This window comes from Notolepis coatsorum, assembly GCF_963971535.1.
Source record: "Notolepis coatsorum genome assembly, chromosome: 2".
Lineage (NCBI taxonomy): Eukaryota > Metazoa > Chordata > Actinopteri > Aulopiformes > Paralepididae > Notolepis > Notolepis coatsorum.
This window is the reverse complement of record NC_140166.1, coordinates 101,385,357-101,404,347: the sequence shown is the minus strand read 5'-3', so window position 1 is coordinate 101,404,347 and position 18,991 is coordinate 101,385,357. Positions and strand designations below refer to the sequence as shown.

General features: G+C 44.1%; 1 protein-coding gene across 3 annotated transcripts in view; it reads right to left on the bottom strand.

The window, feature by feature from the left end:
• Positions 1–571: 571 nt before the first annotated feature.
• Positions 572–18,991, bottom strand: part of kif7 (kinesin family member 7) — a 71,644-nt gene continuing 53,224 nt past the window's right edge. For 2 of the 3 annotated variants that reach the window (XM_084307572.1, XM_084307573.1), the window contains exons 15-20: positions 18,157–18,333; positions 8,723–8,938; positions 8,004–8,210; positions 7,636–7,834; positions 3,064–3,216; positions 572–1,326 (exon numbers count right to left, since the gene is read on the bottom strand). In XM_084307572.1, coding sequence (XP_084163698.1) covers positions 983–1,326; positions 3,064–3,216; positions 7,636–7,834; positions 8,004–8,210; positions 8,723–8,938; positions 18,157–18,333 — 1,296 coding nt within the window. In that variant the 3' untranslated portion in view covers positions 572–982. The remainder of the gene's footprint in view (positions 1,327–3,063; positions 3,217–7,635; positions 7,835–8,003; positions 8,211–8,722; positions 8,939–18,156; positions 18,334–18,991) is intronic. The other variant, XM_084307574.1, reaches the window with a different exon arrangement.

Genomic DNA, 18,991 nt, shown 5'->3' with positions numbered 1-18,991 from the left:
TCACAGCACGGCTAAACCCTGGCTAGTGGAGACAAGGCCACAGCACGACTAAACCCTGGCTAGAGGAGACAAGGCCACAGCACGGCTAAACCCTGGCTAGTGGAGACAAGGTCACAGCACGGCTAAACCCTGGCTAGTGGAGACAAGGCCACAGCACGACTAAACCCTGGCTAGTGGAGACAAGGCCACAGCACGGCTAAACCCTGGCTAGTGGAGACAAGGCCACAGCACGGCTAAACCCTGGCTAGTGGAGACAAAACCACAACACAGCTAAACCCTGGCTAGTGGAGACAAAACCACAACACAGCTAAACCCTGGCTAGTGGGGACGATACATTATACTGTGAATTTCTAGACCTCTATGAACCTGAGGTGTGGCCAGGAATACCAACCCCTCAAATCCAAACCACACCAAAAGAAAAAATGTAAACCAAGCAGGCTCTTATACCATGAGGCCACTTTTGACAGCAATACAAATTCTACATTTGAAAGAGCTTAAAAATGCTGAGTACATTTTATGCTCTGGAAAACAGCAATGATATACTTGCTAGTTGCAACAAAAGCCAGATCAATGCAATTAGAAGTGTTTTCTTTGTTTGGGCAGGTTACCATGAAATAATACAGCAGTAGATTAACACTTGAATAAAACGTTGGTCATTAGTCAACTATACATGATTACAGAAGAAATAAAACACATTATCAAAACAGAATGATACAACTTGATGAAAACCTAATCCTTGATTAATTAATAAATAAGAATCAATGGCTTAGCAAAAGCTGGACATTCTACATCCATTGTTGTGGAAATGGGGAACATACAGTACAGACTGACTGTGTAAAAGTGCTTTGTGAGAAAGATGAGTGGCCGGCAATATTTATTCATAAAACTGCATATGCAAGTCAAATAAAAGCTAGAAATACAAAAGCTGAATACAGACGATAAAAACAAATACACAATACTTCAATTAACAAAACATTTCCTTTTAAAGAGGGTTTTTCCGCACATCAATCAGCGCATTGTTCGAGGTTAGTGGTCCGACGTTAAGGCTGGATCGACGGGACTCTCTGCGTGACCTGACAGAGGGCAGAGAGGGCGTGCCTCCCCAGGGCCCCGCCCCCGTCTCCACGACACAGGGGTCCTCTGTGGGCAGAGAGGAGCGCCTCCAGGTGGACGGGAGGGGAGTGTTCACCAGCTCCCTCATCTCCTCCCGGGACCTGGGGGCCTTCTCCAGTTCTCCTGCTCCTCGACCTCCTTGGTTCTCCTCCGGGCCTCGGCTCAGCCTCTCCACGCTGCCGGCGCCCGCCGGTCTGCTCTCAGGTGGCAACACTGTCAGACGACACGGATCAGAAGGACAGTTCATTATCATTTCAACCATTTGAGTTTTAAAGGTGCTATAGATAACATTCAGCCACTAGGTGTCACACTAGAGCACCAGCATGTCATTTAGGGAATCAGGTGCATTCCACATGGGGAAGTAGAGAGGGGATATATGCACACATTATATTTATAATAAAACACAATATGCTTGTGCCCTAATGATAAAGATAAGTGATCACTGAAGAAACCCAATCCCCTTAACAAACATCTATACTACCCATAGTGGTCAAATAAAAAGGAAAAGGGGGTAGGGAATAGGATATGGCGGAGATATTTACATTATAAAAAGGTAACTGTACTTACAGTAGATTTCATTCACGGTTTTTGCTGCCCTGTCAGGGGCACCTGGTGGTACTAAATCCAGATTGAACTCTGCCATTGGAAAGGGGAGATTTGACCCGATCCATAGATGTGTGACTTGGCCATAATAATTAAGTGGAATATCAGGAATATTGCCACGGCTGTGATGCGCCCGCAGCCACGAGAGCGAAGCTCGAGTGGCGAGTGGCGTAGACATCACAGAGTGGCAATATTCCTGATATTCCACTGGTTCAAGTGTATTATTGCTTTTATATAGCAAGTTGCACCGTCAGGAAAATATAGGATGAATACAGACAATTCTAGGGTCTTTTATATTGATTTCAGTGAACTTGGCATAGAAAAATTGTTCCTAAAGATGTATCGTTGCTATGGAATTTATTGTCGGTGGAGTAGGTCATGTTGACAGTCAAGTTACCGTTTTGCAGTTACATGCAGACAGTTACCATTTTGATGGCAGTTGAAACTTTCTACAACATTCTAAAGCCAGCGCAGTGGTATATTCATGGTGATTTAACTGTGAGTGTATCATGAATATACTCACGGCTTAGAACGCTCTCGACCAATCACAATGCGTGGTCGGACTTACCTTTTGTATAAGGTAATTTATAGGCCTGATATTCTATATTCATATTTCAAATTGCATGTGTCCGGATGGCAAAATTCAGTACTGTATCTACAAAACCCCCTGTAAATCATCTGCCCTTTATTAATTTGCTTAGATCTTCTGTACACACGACCTCAGGAAGGTGCTGAATGAGCTCAGTGGTCAATGTTCACATATGGTCAATGTTAGCATGGTGTTATTCACCGTCAAAGGTAAAACAATTAATAGAAAAATTATATTCTCCTTTGGTTCATTACAATTTACTCAAGCCTAGTAACAGACACAACATTTCTGACACTGGGAATAGATTCCCTGAGATCCATAGATGTCCCTAGATACCAAGTACATGCAAATGGACCTTGTAGAAGTGGAGCAATCTTCCATTTACTTATGTATTTTAGGCTAATCTTATGAAAATATAGCTAGGGCTTAAGAGGTTAAGACAGACAGTATCATTCAAATAATAATTATGTCCCCTTTAAGACGGTATCAGTAAAATATACACAACTGAACAAGCTGGTGAGGAAGACTACCTCCGTGGTGGGAGTCGAGCTGGTCAAACTAGAGGTTGTGGCAGAGAGGAGGATGAGAAGGAGGCTGGCTGCTATCCTGGAGAACCCCTATCACCCCTTCTGAGGAGCTATCCAAGATGAGGAGCACATTCAGCCACTGACTCATACCCCCCCCCCCCCCCATGCTGCTATGATGCCTGAATTCCCCCAAGGGATCAATAAAGGAATATCTTATCTTACAATGATTACCTTTGCCATGCTCCACAGGTTGGCCAAACAGCTCCCTGAGTCTGTTGCTCAGCTCCAGGTTGGCAGCCTTGTAGTGGTTCAACTCCGTACTGAGGTTATGTATCCATCCTTCATACTGCCTCTGTCTTCCTGCTAGACCCTCGTCCATTTGCTCTGTGAGGGAAGGACACACACATCAGGAGAGAATACAACTACTGCTAGACCCTCGTCCATTTGCTCTGTGAGGGAAGGACACACTTCAGGAGAGAATACAACTACTGCTGGACCCTCGTCCATTTGCTCTGTGAGGGAAGGACACACATCAGGAGAGAATACAACTACTGCTGGACCCTCGTCCATTTGCTCTGTGAGGGAAGGACACACATCAGGAGAGAATACAACTACTGCTGGTGTAGACTACCACATGTCTCTTCTGTGGGTCTGGGGAGGGTGTAGACTACCACATGTCTCCCCTGTGGGTCTGGGGAGGGTGTAGACTACCACATGTCTCCTCTGTTGGTCTGGGGAGGGTGTAGACTACCACATGTCTCTTCTGTGGGTCTGGGGAGGGTGTAGACTACCACATGTCTCTTCTGTGGGTCTGGGGAGGGTGTAGACTACCACATGTCTCCCCTGTGGGTCTGGGGAGGGTGTAGACTACCACATGTCTCCTCTGTTGGTCTGGGGAGGGTGTAGACTACCACATGTCTCTTCTGTGGGTCTGGGGAGGGTGTAGACGACCACATGTCTCCTCTGTTGGTCTGGGGAGGGTGTAGACTACCACATGTCTCTTCTGTGGGTCTGGGGAGGGTGTAGACTACCACATGTCTCCTCTGTTGGTCTGGGGAGGGTGTAGACTACCACATGTCTCCCCTGTGGGTCTGGGGAGGGTGTAGACTACCACATGTCTCCCCTGTTGGTCTGGGGAGGGTGTAGACTACCACATGTCTCCCCTGTGGGTCTGGGGAGGGTGTAGACTACCGCATGTCTCCTCTGTTGGTCTGGGGAGGGTGTAGACTACCACATGTCTCCTCTGTTGGTCTGGGGAGGGTGTAGACTAGGGCTGGGCGATAAAACGATAACGATAACTATCGCGATAAATTATTTCCTCGAAATAAACATGAAACGTGGTCGCAAAGTTTCGATATATCGATTTTCCAAGCTTGGCTCCGTTCAGCCTCGGCTCAACACACTCACTAACAACAACCAGCGTTACGTGATGACGTGCTTACGCACAACAGCTAACAACCAATCAGTGAAGGAGATGGCCGAGACCCGGAAGGAGGTAGGACTCACTCAACAACAAGGCTTGCTAGGCTAATTAGCTTGCACGGCGTTGTTTTATATATTTACGTGCCGAGTATGTGTGTGTTTTGAATTCTGAGGCCACGTGTATGGTAGTGTGGGATATACAGTGGACGCCGTTTCAATATATTGTGGCGGAAGAGAGTATTTTAGTGTCATATTTAGCACATTGTCATGGAATACATCGCTTAGAACCAACAGGCTGGCTAGGATAACTAGCTTGCACGGCACTGTTTTATATATTTATGTGCCGAGTATGTGTGTGTTTTGAATTCTGAGGCCACGTTTATGGTAGTGTGGGATATACAGTGGACGTCGTTTCAATATATTGTGGCGGAAGAGAGTATTTTAGTGTCATATTTATTGTCATGAGATACTCCGCTTGTCGGCTAACGTGCGCAGACTGATGACGACATCAACTCGACTTGAGACATTCGCAGCAGCATAAGAAGTTAATTAAACTTGACGGACATTATATCGACGATAATTATCGATATCGAATTATATGAAAATAATTTTATAATTTTATCGCGATAACGTTTTTGGTCATATCGCCCAGCCCTAGTGTAGACTACCACATGTCTCTTCTGTGGGTCTGGGGAGGGTGTAGACTACCACATGTCTCCTCTGTCTGTCTGGGGAGGGTGTAGACTACCACATGTCTCTTCTGTGGGTCTGGGGAGGGTGTAGACTACCACATGTCTCCTCTGTGGGTCTGGGGAGGGTGTAGACTACCACATGTCTCCTCTGTCTGTCTGGGGAGGGTGTAGACTACCACATGTCTCCTCTGTCAGTCTGGGGAGGGTGTAGACTACCACATGTCTCCTCTGTTGGTCTGGGGAGGGTGTAGACTACTAGATGCTTGAAGAAGACCAGAAGGGTCGAAACGTTGCATCTGCCTTTTTGTCAAATAAACACCTTGGAACTACTAATGAGTTGCGAGCCCCGCTTTGTCTTATGAGGGTGTAGACTACCACATGTCTCCTCTGTCAGTTTGGGGAGCAGCTTAGACCTCTACACTACCCAGGCGGCACGGTGGTGTAGTGGTTAATAGGGGTGGGAATCACCAGTTTCATCACGATACGATACGATATCGATTCTTTGGACAACGATACGATATTTGCCGATATCACAAAGTCTGCCACGATACGATACGATACGATTCAATTCAGGTGCCTGCGATCGATATGAGGCGATATTATGTGCCCATTTAACACAATCAGTCACATTTAGATCAACTAAAAAAAGGCTACGGAAATATCAATTGATGTATTTATTTTTGAGCTCTTCCAGACATTTAAATGAAAAACAATCTATTGTTTTTAATACAAATAGACCTCCTGTTCACTTTTGTTTTTATATATTGAGCTTTAACGTCACACACAGACACACACACACACAGTCCCCCACAGCCCCCACCCCTCCTCCTTCCAAGTCCCCTCTCTCCTCTCCTGTTCTCTCTCACGGTTAGCTGCTTAGCTTTTAAGCAGCCAACGCGACGTTCATTTAGATATTTAACGCGACGTTGGCATAAAGGAATGGCGACGATGCAACGCCTGTTATATGCATTTGACCCGTTGCGGGGAAAAAACTGCACAGACTTATATCGGCTCGCAAAATAGACGCTCTGAGTGCTTTACAGCAGACGCAAACACTGCTGTAATGTCTACACGGAGTTTCACAATACTGGGCGCCGGCGGATATGACTCGCGGGGATTTTCAAAATAAGAGTATCGCAATATGAATCGATCTTTTTACGTTGCGTCGATCCTATTTGATTATTGATAATAGATCGATATATCGATCTGGATCGATGTATTGTCCCACCCCTAGTGGTTAACACTGTCACCTCACCGCTTGGGGACCTGGTTTCCACGTTGCCAGGTACCCAGGTGGGGTATCTCCCGGGCCTTTCTGTATGGAGTTTGCATGTTCTCCCTAGGGTGACCAGATCCCAATAAACCAAATGTGGGACAAATGGTCTGTTTGTGAGAGACAATGTGGGACTACCCCCCCCCCCTCCTTTTTTTTGGTGGACTGTCCCTGTCCCCTCAATCAAGGCTCATCCGCCACTGTCCTCATTCAAATGACCACAAGCCTAATATGTTTTGCCCTTATTCATTTATTTTATTTTCCCTTTGTCTCTAATGGGTGTTAAGTACTCAAAATAAATAAATAATAAATAAAATGACCACCCAGACTACACAATGTATAATAATGACCACCCTCACAACGCTTTTTCACTCTCCTGCCCTCCGGGAGGAGAATGAGGAGCCTCCGAGCTGCAGGACCAGCAGACTGAAAGACAGCTTCATACACCAGGCTGTCAGGAAGCTGAACTCTCTTCCAGCTCTAGCCTCTCCCCTCCTCTACTCTGCCGCCACAGAACCTGGACTAAGAACACCCCCCCCCCCCCCCGCAGTAATGGCACAATAATAAAGAATATGATTATCTTCCACCTGCACTGATTTGTGCGGGGGGTGGTTAGGTTACCAAACGGCTACTTGCATCTTTTTTATTGTTATTATTCGTTTTCAATCTAAACCGTTTGGGATTGTTTTCCCCTTTTCAAATTTCGACCAAGCGAGCGGTCTTCTCTCGTGCCGAGCAGCGGAGATAACAACAGCGCATGGAACTGATCTGTTTATCCCAAGTTGCGCGGAAGGACAACTGGCTCTGAAACGGACCCGCCGCGCGCGACAGCGTTGGGACTTGTTGTTGTCATAGGATGCGGTGTCACTCGCGGCCAGATACTAGTAACGTTATGCGACGCATAGAGGATCTTCACATTGGCTGGGGGGGCGGGGACGTTAGCGCGGATGACAACCAATCATGCGGGATATGGTCTCAATTTGCGTGACGCGTGAAAAGAGACAGAAATGCTGTACAATCACGCGCAATGCGTGACGTCTGGCCACCCTAGTTCTCCCGTGCTCGCAAGGGTTTCCCCTCCCGATAAGATAAACCCAATGGAAAAACATGCACAACAGATCGCTAACGCTATCGCGTCCCTGACGAAGACGGACAGGAGAATTTGTTGGTCCGCGGGGCGCGGCCCCATGCCGCAGCCCTTATCTGCTCCCGGCTGCCCCTGGGGGGGAAGGACAACGGGATGGGTCAAGCGCAGAGACTCAATTTCATCGGCGACCCCAAAAAATTGCATGTGTATGTTCCTGTGTGTGCCGCCCATCGCATGCGTGTGTCACTGCATGATAAAAGTCCAGTTTATATACTATACAAACCACAAACAACATGTCTGCGTGGCTGTGTTTTATCGATGAAGCCCACCTCGACACTGCTGTAGCAGCAGCTGGACGCTCTGCTCGTGCTCCTTCTGCTGCTGGGTGAGCCGGCGGTCTGTGTCCAGCTGCGTTCGGTCCAGAGCGTTCTCCAGCCACTGGACCAGCCTCTCCTGCTCCTCTCCTCGCATCTCTAGGTCCGCCAGGGCCAGCTGCAGCTTACGCTCCTCCTCACGCAGACACACCACCTGCACACAAAGCACAGTGTTTATAATAGTATAACAGCAACGTTAGGAAGGTGCCATTTAGTAGTGGGAATGTTGCGCGATACGTTTTTGCACGGAAGTGTCTCTGACACGGACATTTTAGAAGACACAGTGTGACGCAGAGATTCACCAGGACGTCGAGTGGACGGACCTTGTCAAAGTACTTGCACAGAAGAGCTCTGGTTTCCGAGGCGGACAAGTAGCTGAGTTTGGCCATGAGGTTCATCTCCCACTGGGACAGCATGCTGGCGGAGGCCCTGAGCTGCCTCTGCCGCTGGGTGATGGCCTCGTTCTTGTACTCTATAGCTGCGTCCAAAGCCTCGATGGCCTCGTCCAGCTGGAACAGGGTCCGCTCCTCCTGGTGGCACAGCATCCAAGAGCAAGGGTTAATATGTATTAGAACTCAAATGTATTTAGTTACTAACAATAATAATAACTCAAATTAAAGAGAAGAGCAAGGGTAAATATATATTAGAACTAAAATGAACAATCTCCCCAACAATAACAACTAAGATTAATGTACTTACACAATCTCACCAACAATAACAACTAGGATTACTTTACTCACACATTCTCACCAACAATAACAACTAAGGTTCATTTACTTACACAATCTCACTAACAATATCAAGCAGTCTGCCCACCTAGCAGCTCTCTGTTGCCCAGCAGCACCTGACTGCTTAGACAGTTAATAGATACAAGTAAAGTGCTAGTTGTGGTTCCTGCTGTTGGTAGACAATGAAGTATTGAAAACCTGTTTTGAAACACTTTTGCAAAAAAACGCTGAAAACACTAAATTCCTATGAGCATAATAAGAGAGTTTCCAGGTGGACAAGCTGCTAAATGAAGCCCTGGCCTCGCGCGTCTGACCTCAGGGGAGAGCAGGCTGCCCTGCCGCAGTTTATCATCCAGCTCCACTCTCTGTTTGAGCAGCGTGTCCTTCTCCTGCCGCAGGTTGGAGATCTCCTGTCGGATCTGCTGGGAGTCCTGGGCACTTCCGCTGCGCAGCAGGCCGTTCCTCTCACTCAGCTCCTGCTCTAGAGTGTCGATGCGGCCCGTCAGGGTCACCAGGTCTTTGCTCAGGGCCTGCAGTAGAGGGACCAGGACATGTTGGTCATCGTCTGCTCCTATACACACTGGTGTGAAATGAACTCACTGCGTTATTACCCGACTAGAGCAGTATCTCCCGATTAGAGCGGTATCTCCCAACTAGAGCGGTATCTCCCAACTAGAGCGGTATCTCCCAACTAGAGCGGTATCTCCCGACTAGAGCGGTATCTCCCAACTAGAGCGGTATCTCCCGATTAGAGCGGTATCTCCCGACTAGAGCGGTATCTCCCAACTAGAGCGGTATCTCCCAACTAGAGCGGTATCTCCCAACTAGAGCGGTATCTCCCAACTAGAGCGGTATCTCCCGACTAGAGCGGTATCTCCCAACTAGAGCGGTATCTCCCGACTAGAGCGATATCTCCCGACTAGAGCGGTATCTCCCAACTAGAGTGGTATCTCCCGACTAGAGCAGTATCTCCCAACTAGAGCGGTATCTCCCGATTAGAGCGGTATCTCCCGACTAGAGCGGTATCTCCCGACTAGAGGTATCTCCCAACTAGAGCGGTATCTCCCGACTAGAGAGGTATCTCCCAACTAGAGCGGTATCTCCCGACTAGAGCGGTATCTCCCGACAGGGACCGAAACTAAAGCCCGCCGCCCGCCAGGGGCGGTCTGTTTTTACCTTTGGCGCATGACACTTAGAGGGCTGCCCGCCGTGTGGCGTGTAGACGTGTAGTTCATAACGATACTCTTGTGAGAGTACAGATTATAGCCGCTCGTCTTTTTTTTCTCCGCCGCGAGATCGTTAAAAAACTACAAGTCCCACATTGCACTCAAGTCAACGGTCCAATCACAGTAGAGTGACGTGACTGGTTTCACGAGAAAGAAAGCAAATGACTAATCGGAAGCTCTCATTTGGCTTGTTTACTTCTGTCTGCTCTAGTCTATATCGGACCTCCATGAGCTAACGTTACTGTTTAAACAATGACCCAGTCAACTATTCACTTTTAGTTTAATACATGACGAGGCATTGTCTAACGGTATCTAGCTGGCTAGCTACTGATAGCTGCTGATATCAACAAATGCTCCAGCAATAGTCGACTCGAGTGCTCCGTTCCCTCGTTAGCTAGCTTAGCTAGCTCACGAGATCCATCTGTCCCAGTAAACTAAATTGTCTTAACGTTATCTACCGGGCTAGCAGTAGCTACAGATAGCTCCTGATATCAATGTCTTATAACATTGATTGAATGCGTATTCTAGCTGAGGGCATGTTGAATGTGATTTGACAAAAGAACCGTAACGTTAAATAGGGTCCAGCTGCATCGCCGGAGAATCCTTGCATGCTGAATGTAGGGTCTAGCTGAATATAGGGTCTAGCTGCAGGGCCGGAGAATCCTTGCTGGAGCTGGAGGCTACTCAAGTATACACACAGACAGTGGAGCTGTTTGCAGATAGCAAGCATTTTGACTTATTGCGTGGTGGCGATGTCTCGCAGATAATACAACTACAAGTATGATTATATAATATATATTTTATTTAAAAAAAAAAAAATTATATAAAATATATATATATTTTTTTTTAATCAAAAAAAATTTGGCAGGTAAGAAATATGCTTGGCGGGTAGACTCTTCCCATCTACCCGCCACTGGCCGGTGAGTCAAAAAGTTAATTTCGCTCCCTGTCTCCCGACTAGAGCGGTATCTCCCGACTAGAGCGGTATCTCCCAACTAGAGCGGCATCTCCCAACTAGAGAGGCATCTCCCGACTAGAGCGGTATCTCCCGACTAGAGCGGTATCTCCCGACTAGAGCGGTATCTCCCTACTAGAGAGGTATCTCCCGACTAGAGCGGTATCTCCCGACTAGAGCGGTATCTCCCTACTAGAGAGGTATCTCATCTCCCGACTAGAGCGGTATCTCCCGACTAGAGCGGTATCTCCCTACTAGAGAGGTATCTCCCTACTAGAGAGGTATCTCCCGACTAGAGAGGTATCTCCCGACTAGAGCAGCAGGGCATTTATTTGGAGCAATTAAATAAAAAAAATTAAGTAACTAAAAAGTTAACTTTTCACAGATTCAAAATTCAAGATTCTTTACTACAAAAAGACTAAACAAAGACTAAACAAAGACTAAAATGCTCAGACCTATAGTTGACTAAAACTGAATAAACAAAAAATAAAAAGGTGACTAAATATGATGAAAACGAAAAAGGAGCATTTGACACATGTCTACAAGACTAAAACTCAAATGAAAATAGCTGACAAAATTAACACTGATCACCTGACTGGAGCGTTATCAACCGACTAGAGAGTTATCACATGACTAGAGAGTTATCACCTGACTGGAGCATTATTAGTTATACACTACTGCCTACTTACTAATGTCTATACTACACTACTGCCTACTTACTAATGTCTATACTACACTAATGTCTATACTACACTACTGCCTATCTTACTAATGTCTATACTACACTACTGCCTACTTACTAATGTCTATACTACACTACTACCTATCTTACTAATGTCTATACTACACTACTACCTATCTTACTAATGTCTATACTCAGGGATTAAAGCAAAAGAAAATCTCCTGATTGAACTTTTTTCAGGCCAAGTCATTCTTATTTTAACCTCCACTGTATTTTTAATTTTTTTTTACTAGCGTTAGTGTTTTAAGGGAGCCTACTTGTTTCGGTTTCGTCGATAATCCAATGTACAGTTACCCCCCCCCCCACCTACCCAACCACCTCCAATGTACAGTCCCCGCCCCCCTCCACCCAACCTACCCAACCTCCTCCAATGTACAGTTTCTTCGTCAAATGTATATACTCTCTTTTTTAGACTCTTATTGTATCACAAACAATACTGTATTTGTAAATCTGGTATGTCATGAATGTATATATGTAGCAGTATTGTCTATCTGCATGTCATGTGTGTCATATATGTTATGATGAATTGAAAATGGGGGACCCTGATGTAAACAAGACGAAAGTCTTTCTCTGGTCTGCATCCCCTTAACAATTGTGCGTATGGAGCTGTACTGTATTGTACCCATTCTGCAATCTGTTAATAACAATCAATCAATCAATCAATCAATATTTAACAGATTGCAGAATGGGTACAATACAGTACGGCTCAATACACACAATTGTTAAGGGGATGCAGACCAGAGAAAAACGTTTGTCTTGTTTACATCAGGGTCCCCCATTTTCAATTCATAGTGACATTTATGACATACACAACATTTATGGCATAGGGACATACATGACATACTACAGGTATATAGTAATGTTACATTTGTGACATATACGATATGCAAATATACAGTACTGTTACCCATAGATCCTAACAGAGATTATATACATATGATGGGGAGGAGACTGTACATTAGGGGGGGTGGGTGGGTGGGAGAAAAAATATACATACGGCGGGGAGAAAATATATGTATGGTGGGGAGGAGACTGTCTACAGATACACCTGTGTGATGTTGCTACGGAGTTAAGCTAATAAAGGATACTCACAACCACAGCAGAGGACTCACGTATTTGAACTGTGAAGTAACACGACAATGACAAACGTGTTGTTTCTGTTTTTCTTTTTGACATAGTTGCGGAACACGGAACAAGTTAACTCACCACTACAGCCCCCAGTAGCCTGCCAGTCTCTTGAAACACCGCTATCTTCAAACTTCCATTGCTCTTGAAACTTTCTTTTGTTGGGTGGTGCCGCTCATCCTTTTCGTCTGAGAACACCGTGGTGGGTTTTCTTTTAGTGGCCGGCTTACTCCTTCCATTAACGTTATTATGCTAACGTTAGCTAATCGGTATAGCAGGCATGCGTAACGTTAGTGCAAGCAGGTGGTGGATGTTACGTCGGTAAACAAGGAGAGAATTGACGCGTGAGGGCTGCAAAAAAGGCGACTGTCATAAGACATGCGTTTCTACTATTACATTTCCATATAACAGGCTGACGGACTCCGGTACAGCAGTCACGCCTCCGCTAACCCTTCAATAAACTTTGTGGTCCGGGCATAAATGTGTCCATAAATCCATTTATTTAGATCCAACAGTCTGAATGTATATTGCGATTATTATACATTTCCGACGACAAACTATTAACGCAATCCTGTCTCTCGAGTCGCTGCGTGCGTTCTGCCATTATTGCTCGCCATGACTCTGCTTGGCACAGCCGCGGTAGGAAGAAAATGCCCTTTTCATGATATTTGACGCCTCTGATTGGCTCAATTTAGTTTCAATCTGTATGCATCTACAAATCATATTATACCAGGTAGCCAATTGACGGCAAATCCGTCAGACTCCGAATCAAATTGACGGAACTCCGGATCAAATTGACGGAACTCAGTCTCAAGACCGAACGCTTTAATGCCTGTATACTACACTACTACCTATCTTACTAATGTCTATACTACACTACTACCTATCTTACTAATGTCTATACTACACTACTACCCATCTTACTAATGTCTATACTACACTACTACCTATCTTACTAATGTCTATACTACACTACTACCCATCTTACTAATGTCTATACTACTGCCTATCTTACTAATATGTCTATACTACTGGCTATCTTACTAATATGTCTATACTACTGCCTATCTTACTAATATGTCTATACTACTATGCACTCAGAGTGTAACACTCCAAGCTCTATATTATTTGATGAACACCACCACTGACTGCCAGAGATGTACCCTTCCTGTTGACATGTTGTTCACAATCTCTAAGTGGCTTTGGATAAAAGCGTTCAGCTAAATGAGTAAATTGTAAGTAACATTATAATGTAGGAGTTGATGTTGGTCCAGCCACTCTGCTGACGTGGTCCGAGTCTCTTCCACACTCCTGCTGCTCTGTGGTGTGGTATAAACATGTGTCTATGGTCTGACAGACACCGGCTCTGATCACACCAGTCACACAATACATTTTCATTACACACATTTGTCCAGAGTGGGGTTTGAAACCCGCGATAATCTGATCACAGACCCCATGCATTAGCCCACTGAGCTACTACCAGAGAGACAGGTATGCAGATGGTTACCTGTAGGAGATGGCCGGGGGTTGTTGAGGGGGAGGGGGTAACATTGAATAACAATAGAGGGGTTTCTCTATATTAGATTAGATAAAATACAGATTAGATACAGGTGATTTAGGCCATGGTTAGACTAGTGTATTCCTGGCGTTTTTTTTTATACGTTTTTGAATACGTTTCATGTCCCTATTACACAGAAATGCGTTTTTTTGGCTTTTTTTTGTGGATACGGCTGAAACGCAAAATTGTGTTTGCGTTTTGGAGAAACGCAAAAAAAACGCGTCGACAACAGCGTGTAGTCTGCACGGAGCCGTTGTTGCGAAAACGCCCATGCGCAGTAGATACCATCTGCGTGCCCTTCCGGTGACAACAGTGTGTGTGTGTGTTTGTGTTTGGGACATAGCTCCGTGTCCCAAATAGCTTCAGCTACCATGTGTTGTCAAGTTATTGTTATAAGGACCCCAGTCCAAGCTACAACAGTCTGCATTCCCTTAACAATTGTTTGTATTGAGCCGTATTGTATTGTACCCATATGCAATATGTTAAATAAAGTTTACATCCATTCATTCTGCTAGCATTACCGATTGCATGAGCAGCTGGCTAACGTGAGCTATCAGGATTCAGACCATGTTAGCTCAGAGCTCCTCTTTCAACTTAACAAGCATTAAACAAAATGGCCCAGTCATCTATTCACCTTTGTTTAATACACACAGCGTTGTCTCTAATGTTATCTAACTACTGATAGCTCGCGATATCATCAGTTTGGTGCTGGCTAAGTAGCGTGAGCTAACGTTAGCTTCTAGCCACAATGCTATATTGTTATAATGGCATACTCCATTGACGTTAGCATGCAGCTAATAATGCTACCGATCTTTTTTTAGACTAAACTATCCGCTCTTGGTGGTCACTTGTGTTGATGTTAGTTTTGTTTCATCAACAAATGACAGGCAGAACACACAGTGAATGTATCCGTTTTGTTTATTGCACTTTTATTAGGCTTTGCTGAAAAAGAATTGCTGCATTGGGTAACTAGGCAAAAGATGGTGGCCGCCTTGTTGACATTTGCTTTGCAGGCACATTCAAGTTCTGATTGGTTGAAATTGCCTTCATGTTTGCCACCTACTGCCACCTACTGCTTTGGCAGTGTACTACATCAGTGTGCTCGGGTGACAAAAACGAAAAAGAAAACGAAAGTGTGACTCGAGGCGCACGACGTCGCGGCGAAACGCATATGACGACGATACGAAAATGATACGAAAGGTGTAACCGCACCCTTAAACTGGATATAAAATATATACTGAGTAATAGTGCTAATCAGATGCAAGTACATAGTTGTAGTATTAATATGTACTACACTACTGCCTACATTTACATTTACATTTAGTCATTTAGCTGACGCTTTTATCCAAAGCGACTTACAAGTTCTGTACGACAAGCCATCAGGAAGAGCACAACTCTATCAGCTGAGTAACAATGTTCATCAAAGTTGTTGAGTGCTACAGTGTAGGTTAGTTTATTAGGACAAGTGCATGACAGTATGGTTAGTTAGGGTTAGATTTTTTTTTTTTTTTTTTAATTCAGATAATGGTTGAAGAAGTGAGTCTTTAGTCGACGGCGAAAGATTGGACGTGTTTCGGCTGTCCTAACTGGGGTGGGTAGTTCATTCCACCATTGTGGGGCAAGGACTGAGAATAGGCGACTTCTCTTTGATGACCCTCCCGGAGCTTGGATAGGAGTAGGTCTGAGGCGGCCAGAAGATGCAGAGCGTAGGGGTCTTGAGGGTGTGTAGTTAGAGACCATTGACCGGAGGTAGGCGGGAGCAGTTCCCTTTGCCGCACGGTATGCTAGGTCAAGGGCCTTGAAGCGGATTCGTGCAGCAATGGGGAGCCAGTGCAGGTCCCTAAGAAGTGGGGTGACATGGGCTGCCTATCTTACTAGTGTCTATACTACACTACTGCCTATCTTACTAATGTCTATACTACACTACTGTCTATCTTACTAATATGTCTATACTACACTACTACCTATCTTACTAATGTATATACTACACTACTGCCTATCTTACTAATGTCTATACTACACTACTGTCTATCTTACTAATGTATATACTACACTACTGTCTATCTTACTAATATGTCTATACTACACTACTGCCTATCTTACTAATGTCTATACTACACTACTACCTATCTTACTAATATGTATATACTACACTACTGCCTATCTTACTAATGTATATACTACACTACTACCTATCTTACTAATATGTCTATACTACACTACTGCCTATCTTACTAATATGTATATACTACACTACTGCCTATCTTACTAATGTCTATACTACACTACTACCTATCTTACTAATATGTATATACTACACTACTGCCTATCTTACTAATGTATATACTACACTACTACCTATCTTACTAATATGTATATACTACACTACTACCTATCTTACTAATGTCTATACTACACTACTACCTATCTTACTAATATGTATATACTACACTACTGCCTACTTACTAATGTCTATACTACACTACTACCTATCTTACTAATATGTCTATACTACACTACTGCCTACTTACTAATGTATATACTACACTACTGCCTACTTACTAATGTATATACTACACTACTACCTATCTTACTAATGTATATACTACACTACTGCCTATCTTACTAATGTCTATACTACACTACTACCTATCTTACTAGTGTCTATACTACACTACTACCTATCTTACTAATATGTATATACTACACTACTGCCTACTTACTAATGTCTATACTACACTACTGCCTACTTACTAATGTATATACTATACTACTGCCTATCTTACTAATATGTCTATACTACACTACTGCCTACTTACTAATGTATATACTATACTACTGCCTATCTTACTAATATGTCTATACTACACTACTGCCTATCTTACTAATATGTCTATACTACACTTGACTGGAGTGTTATTACCAGACTAGAGTATAATTACCTGACTACAGTATTATTACCAGACTAGAGTATAATTACCTGACTAGAGTATAATTACCTGACTAGAGTATTATTACCTGACTAGAGTATTATTACCTGACTAGAGTATTATTACCCGACTAGAGTATAATTACCTGACTAGAGTATTATTACCTGACTAGAGTATAATTACCTGACTAGAGTATACGGTATTACCAAACTGGAGGGTTATTACTAGGGATGTTCGATATTGGCTTTTTTTACCGATACCGATATAGTCCTACTCTTAATTTCCGATACCGATATCAACAGATACCGATATATGCAGGGTAATTTCAGGTAATTAACATTACTTATTACATGGTGTCTTAACATTCGCCAAAATGCTTGATTGTATCAATAGCGCTCGTCAGAGGTCCGTTATTACTCGATAACGGACCTCTGCAGAGCAATAATGACCGCTGTGCGCAGCTGTAGCAATCAAGCCCACTGACACACACTGCATCAGTGCAGCCAATCAGACACACCTGCCCGCTGCTGGCGAAGCTGCCGGCGATGACAGCGGAGCGACAGAACAGAACTGCGTCTGCATTTGATCTCGTCTTGTCGATGGTGTAAAATGAATTAGGTATATTGTTAGTAAGTTAGCCATGTAATAAGCGGGATAATGTATAGCTATACTCTGTCATTGTCGCAAAATAATTGACCTTCACTACGTTTAAAGAACACCTCGGCGAGGCGCCTCAGTGTTCTAAACTCTGTGTCGGTCAATTATTTTGCGACAATGACAGAGTATAGCTATACATTATCCCTTACATATCTCTTGTTGTGGAATTAATACAACATTATGCATACTTTTGACAATAGATACAATCAGAATTTGTTCTTACTTGCTTGCCTGGGTAAATAAAGGTTAAATAATTTTTTTTTTTTTTTGAAAACAGAGATAATTTCCGATATCACATTTTAAGGCCAATATCGTCCGATAATATCGGTAGGCCGATAATATCCGACATCCCTAGTTATTACCCAACTGGAGGGTTATTACCCAACTGGAGGGTTATTACCTGACTATAGGGTTATTATAGTGTTTTTACCCAACTGGAGGGTTATTATAGTGTTATTACCTGACTGGAGGGTTATTATAGTATTATTACCTGACTGGAGGGTTATTATAGTGTTATTACCTGACTGGAGGGTTATTATAGTGTTATTATATTACCTGACTGGAGCGAAGCCTCTTTGTCTCAAGTCCACTGCGCTCCTGCAGGAGGTCCTCCTTCTTGGCCAGGATCTCCTCTCGTTTGGTCAGCTCTCCCTCCAGGTCCTCCAGGCCTTTCCTCTGGTCCAGCACCTTCTCCATCTCCTCATCCAACCAACGCTTCTGCTCCTCAATCTTCTACTCACAGGCGACACACACACACCATGAAGTACATACTTTTTTATCTAACCAGTGACATTGAAGGCTTGTAATAATCATGACCAACAGGCCTCATCCAAACTGAAAATAAAAAACTTCAAAATATGAATAAATTATAAAGGATTTAAATATCCAAAACAAACATTTTATTAACACTTTCATGGCCAACCACGTATATATACGTTATTGGGCTCCATGCTTAACACTTCCTGCGCCAAAAACGTCGTACGACGGGTTTCAAGTTCATGCTAATTCTGCCAGATCACGGCGTACAACGTTATTTTGATCATATTTCATATTTTCGCCATGGTATTCATATTTCCCTCACGGAGCGTTGTCTGATGCTGTGGGACTCGGCACAACTCTGCAACGCTTCAATACTGCCACCTGGTGGATGATCGGCGAGTTGCCAAACCGGAAGTGGCCGGTTGGATATCGGTGCGTCTCCTAAATCCGTCCGGCCACTCACATAGTCGCAGGACTCAAGACACACACTGTGGATATGGATCGCTGCCATAACTCAATAATCTACATGATTTGGGCGTGTATTAGTATTATACAAACCGCAAATGGATCTACTCGATCCCCATCAAATAACTGGGATCTTTTTGCTCCAGTGTCATCGCCCAACGGTAAG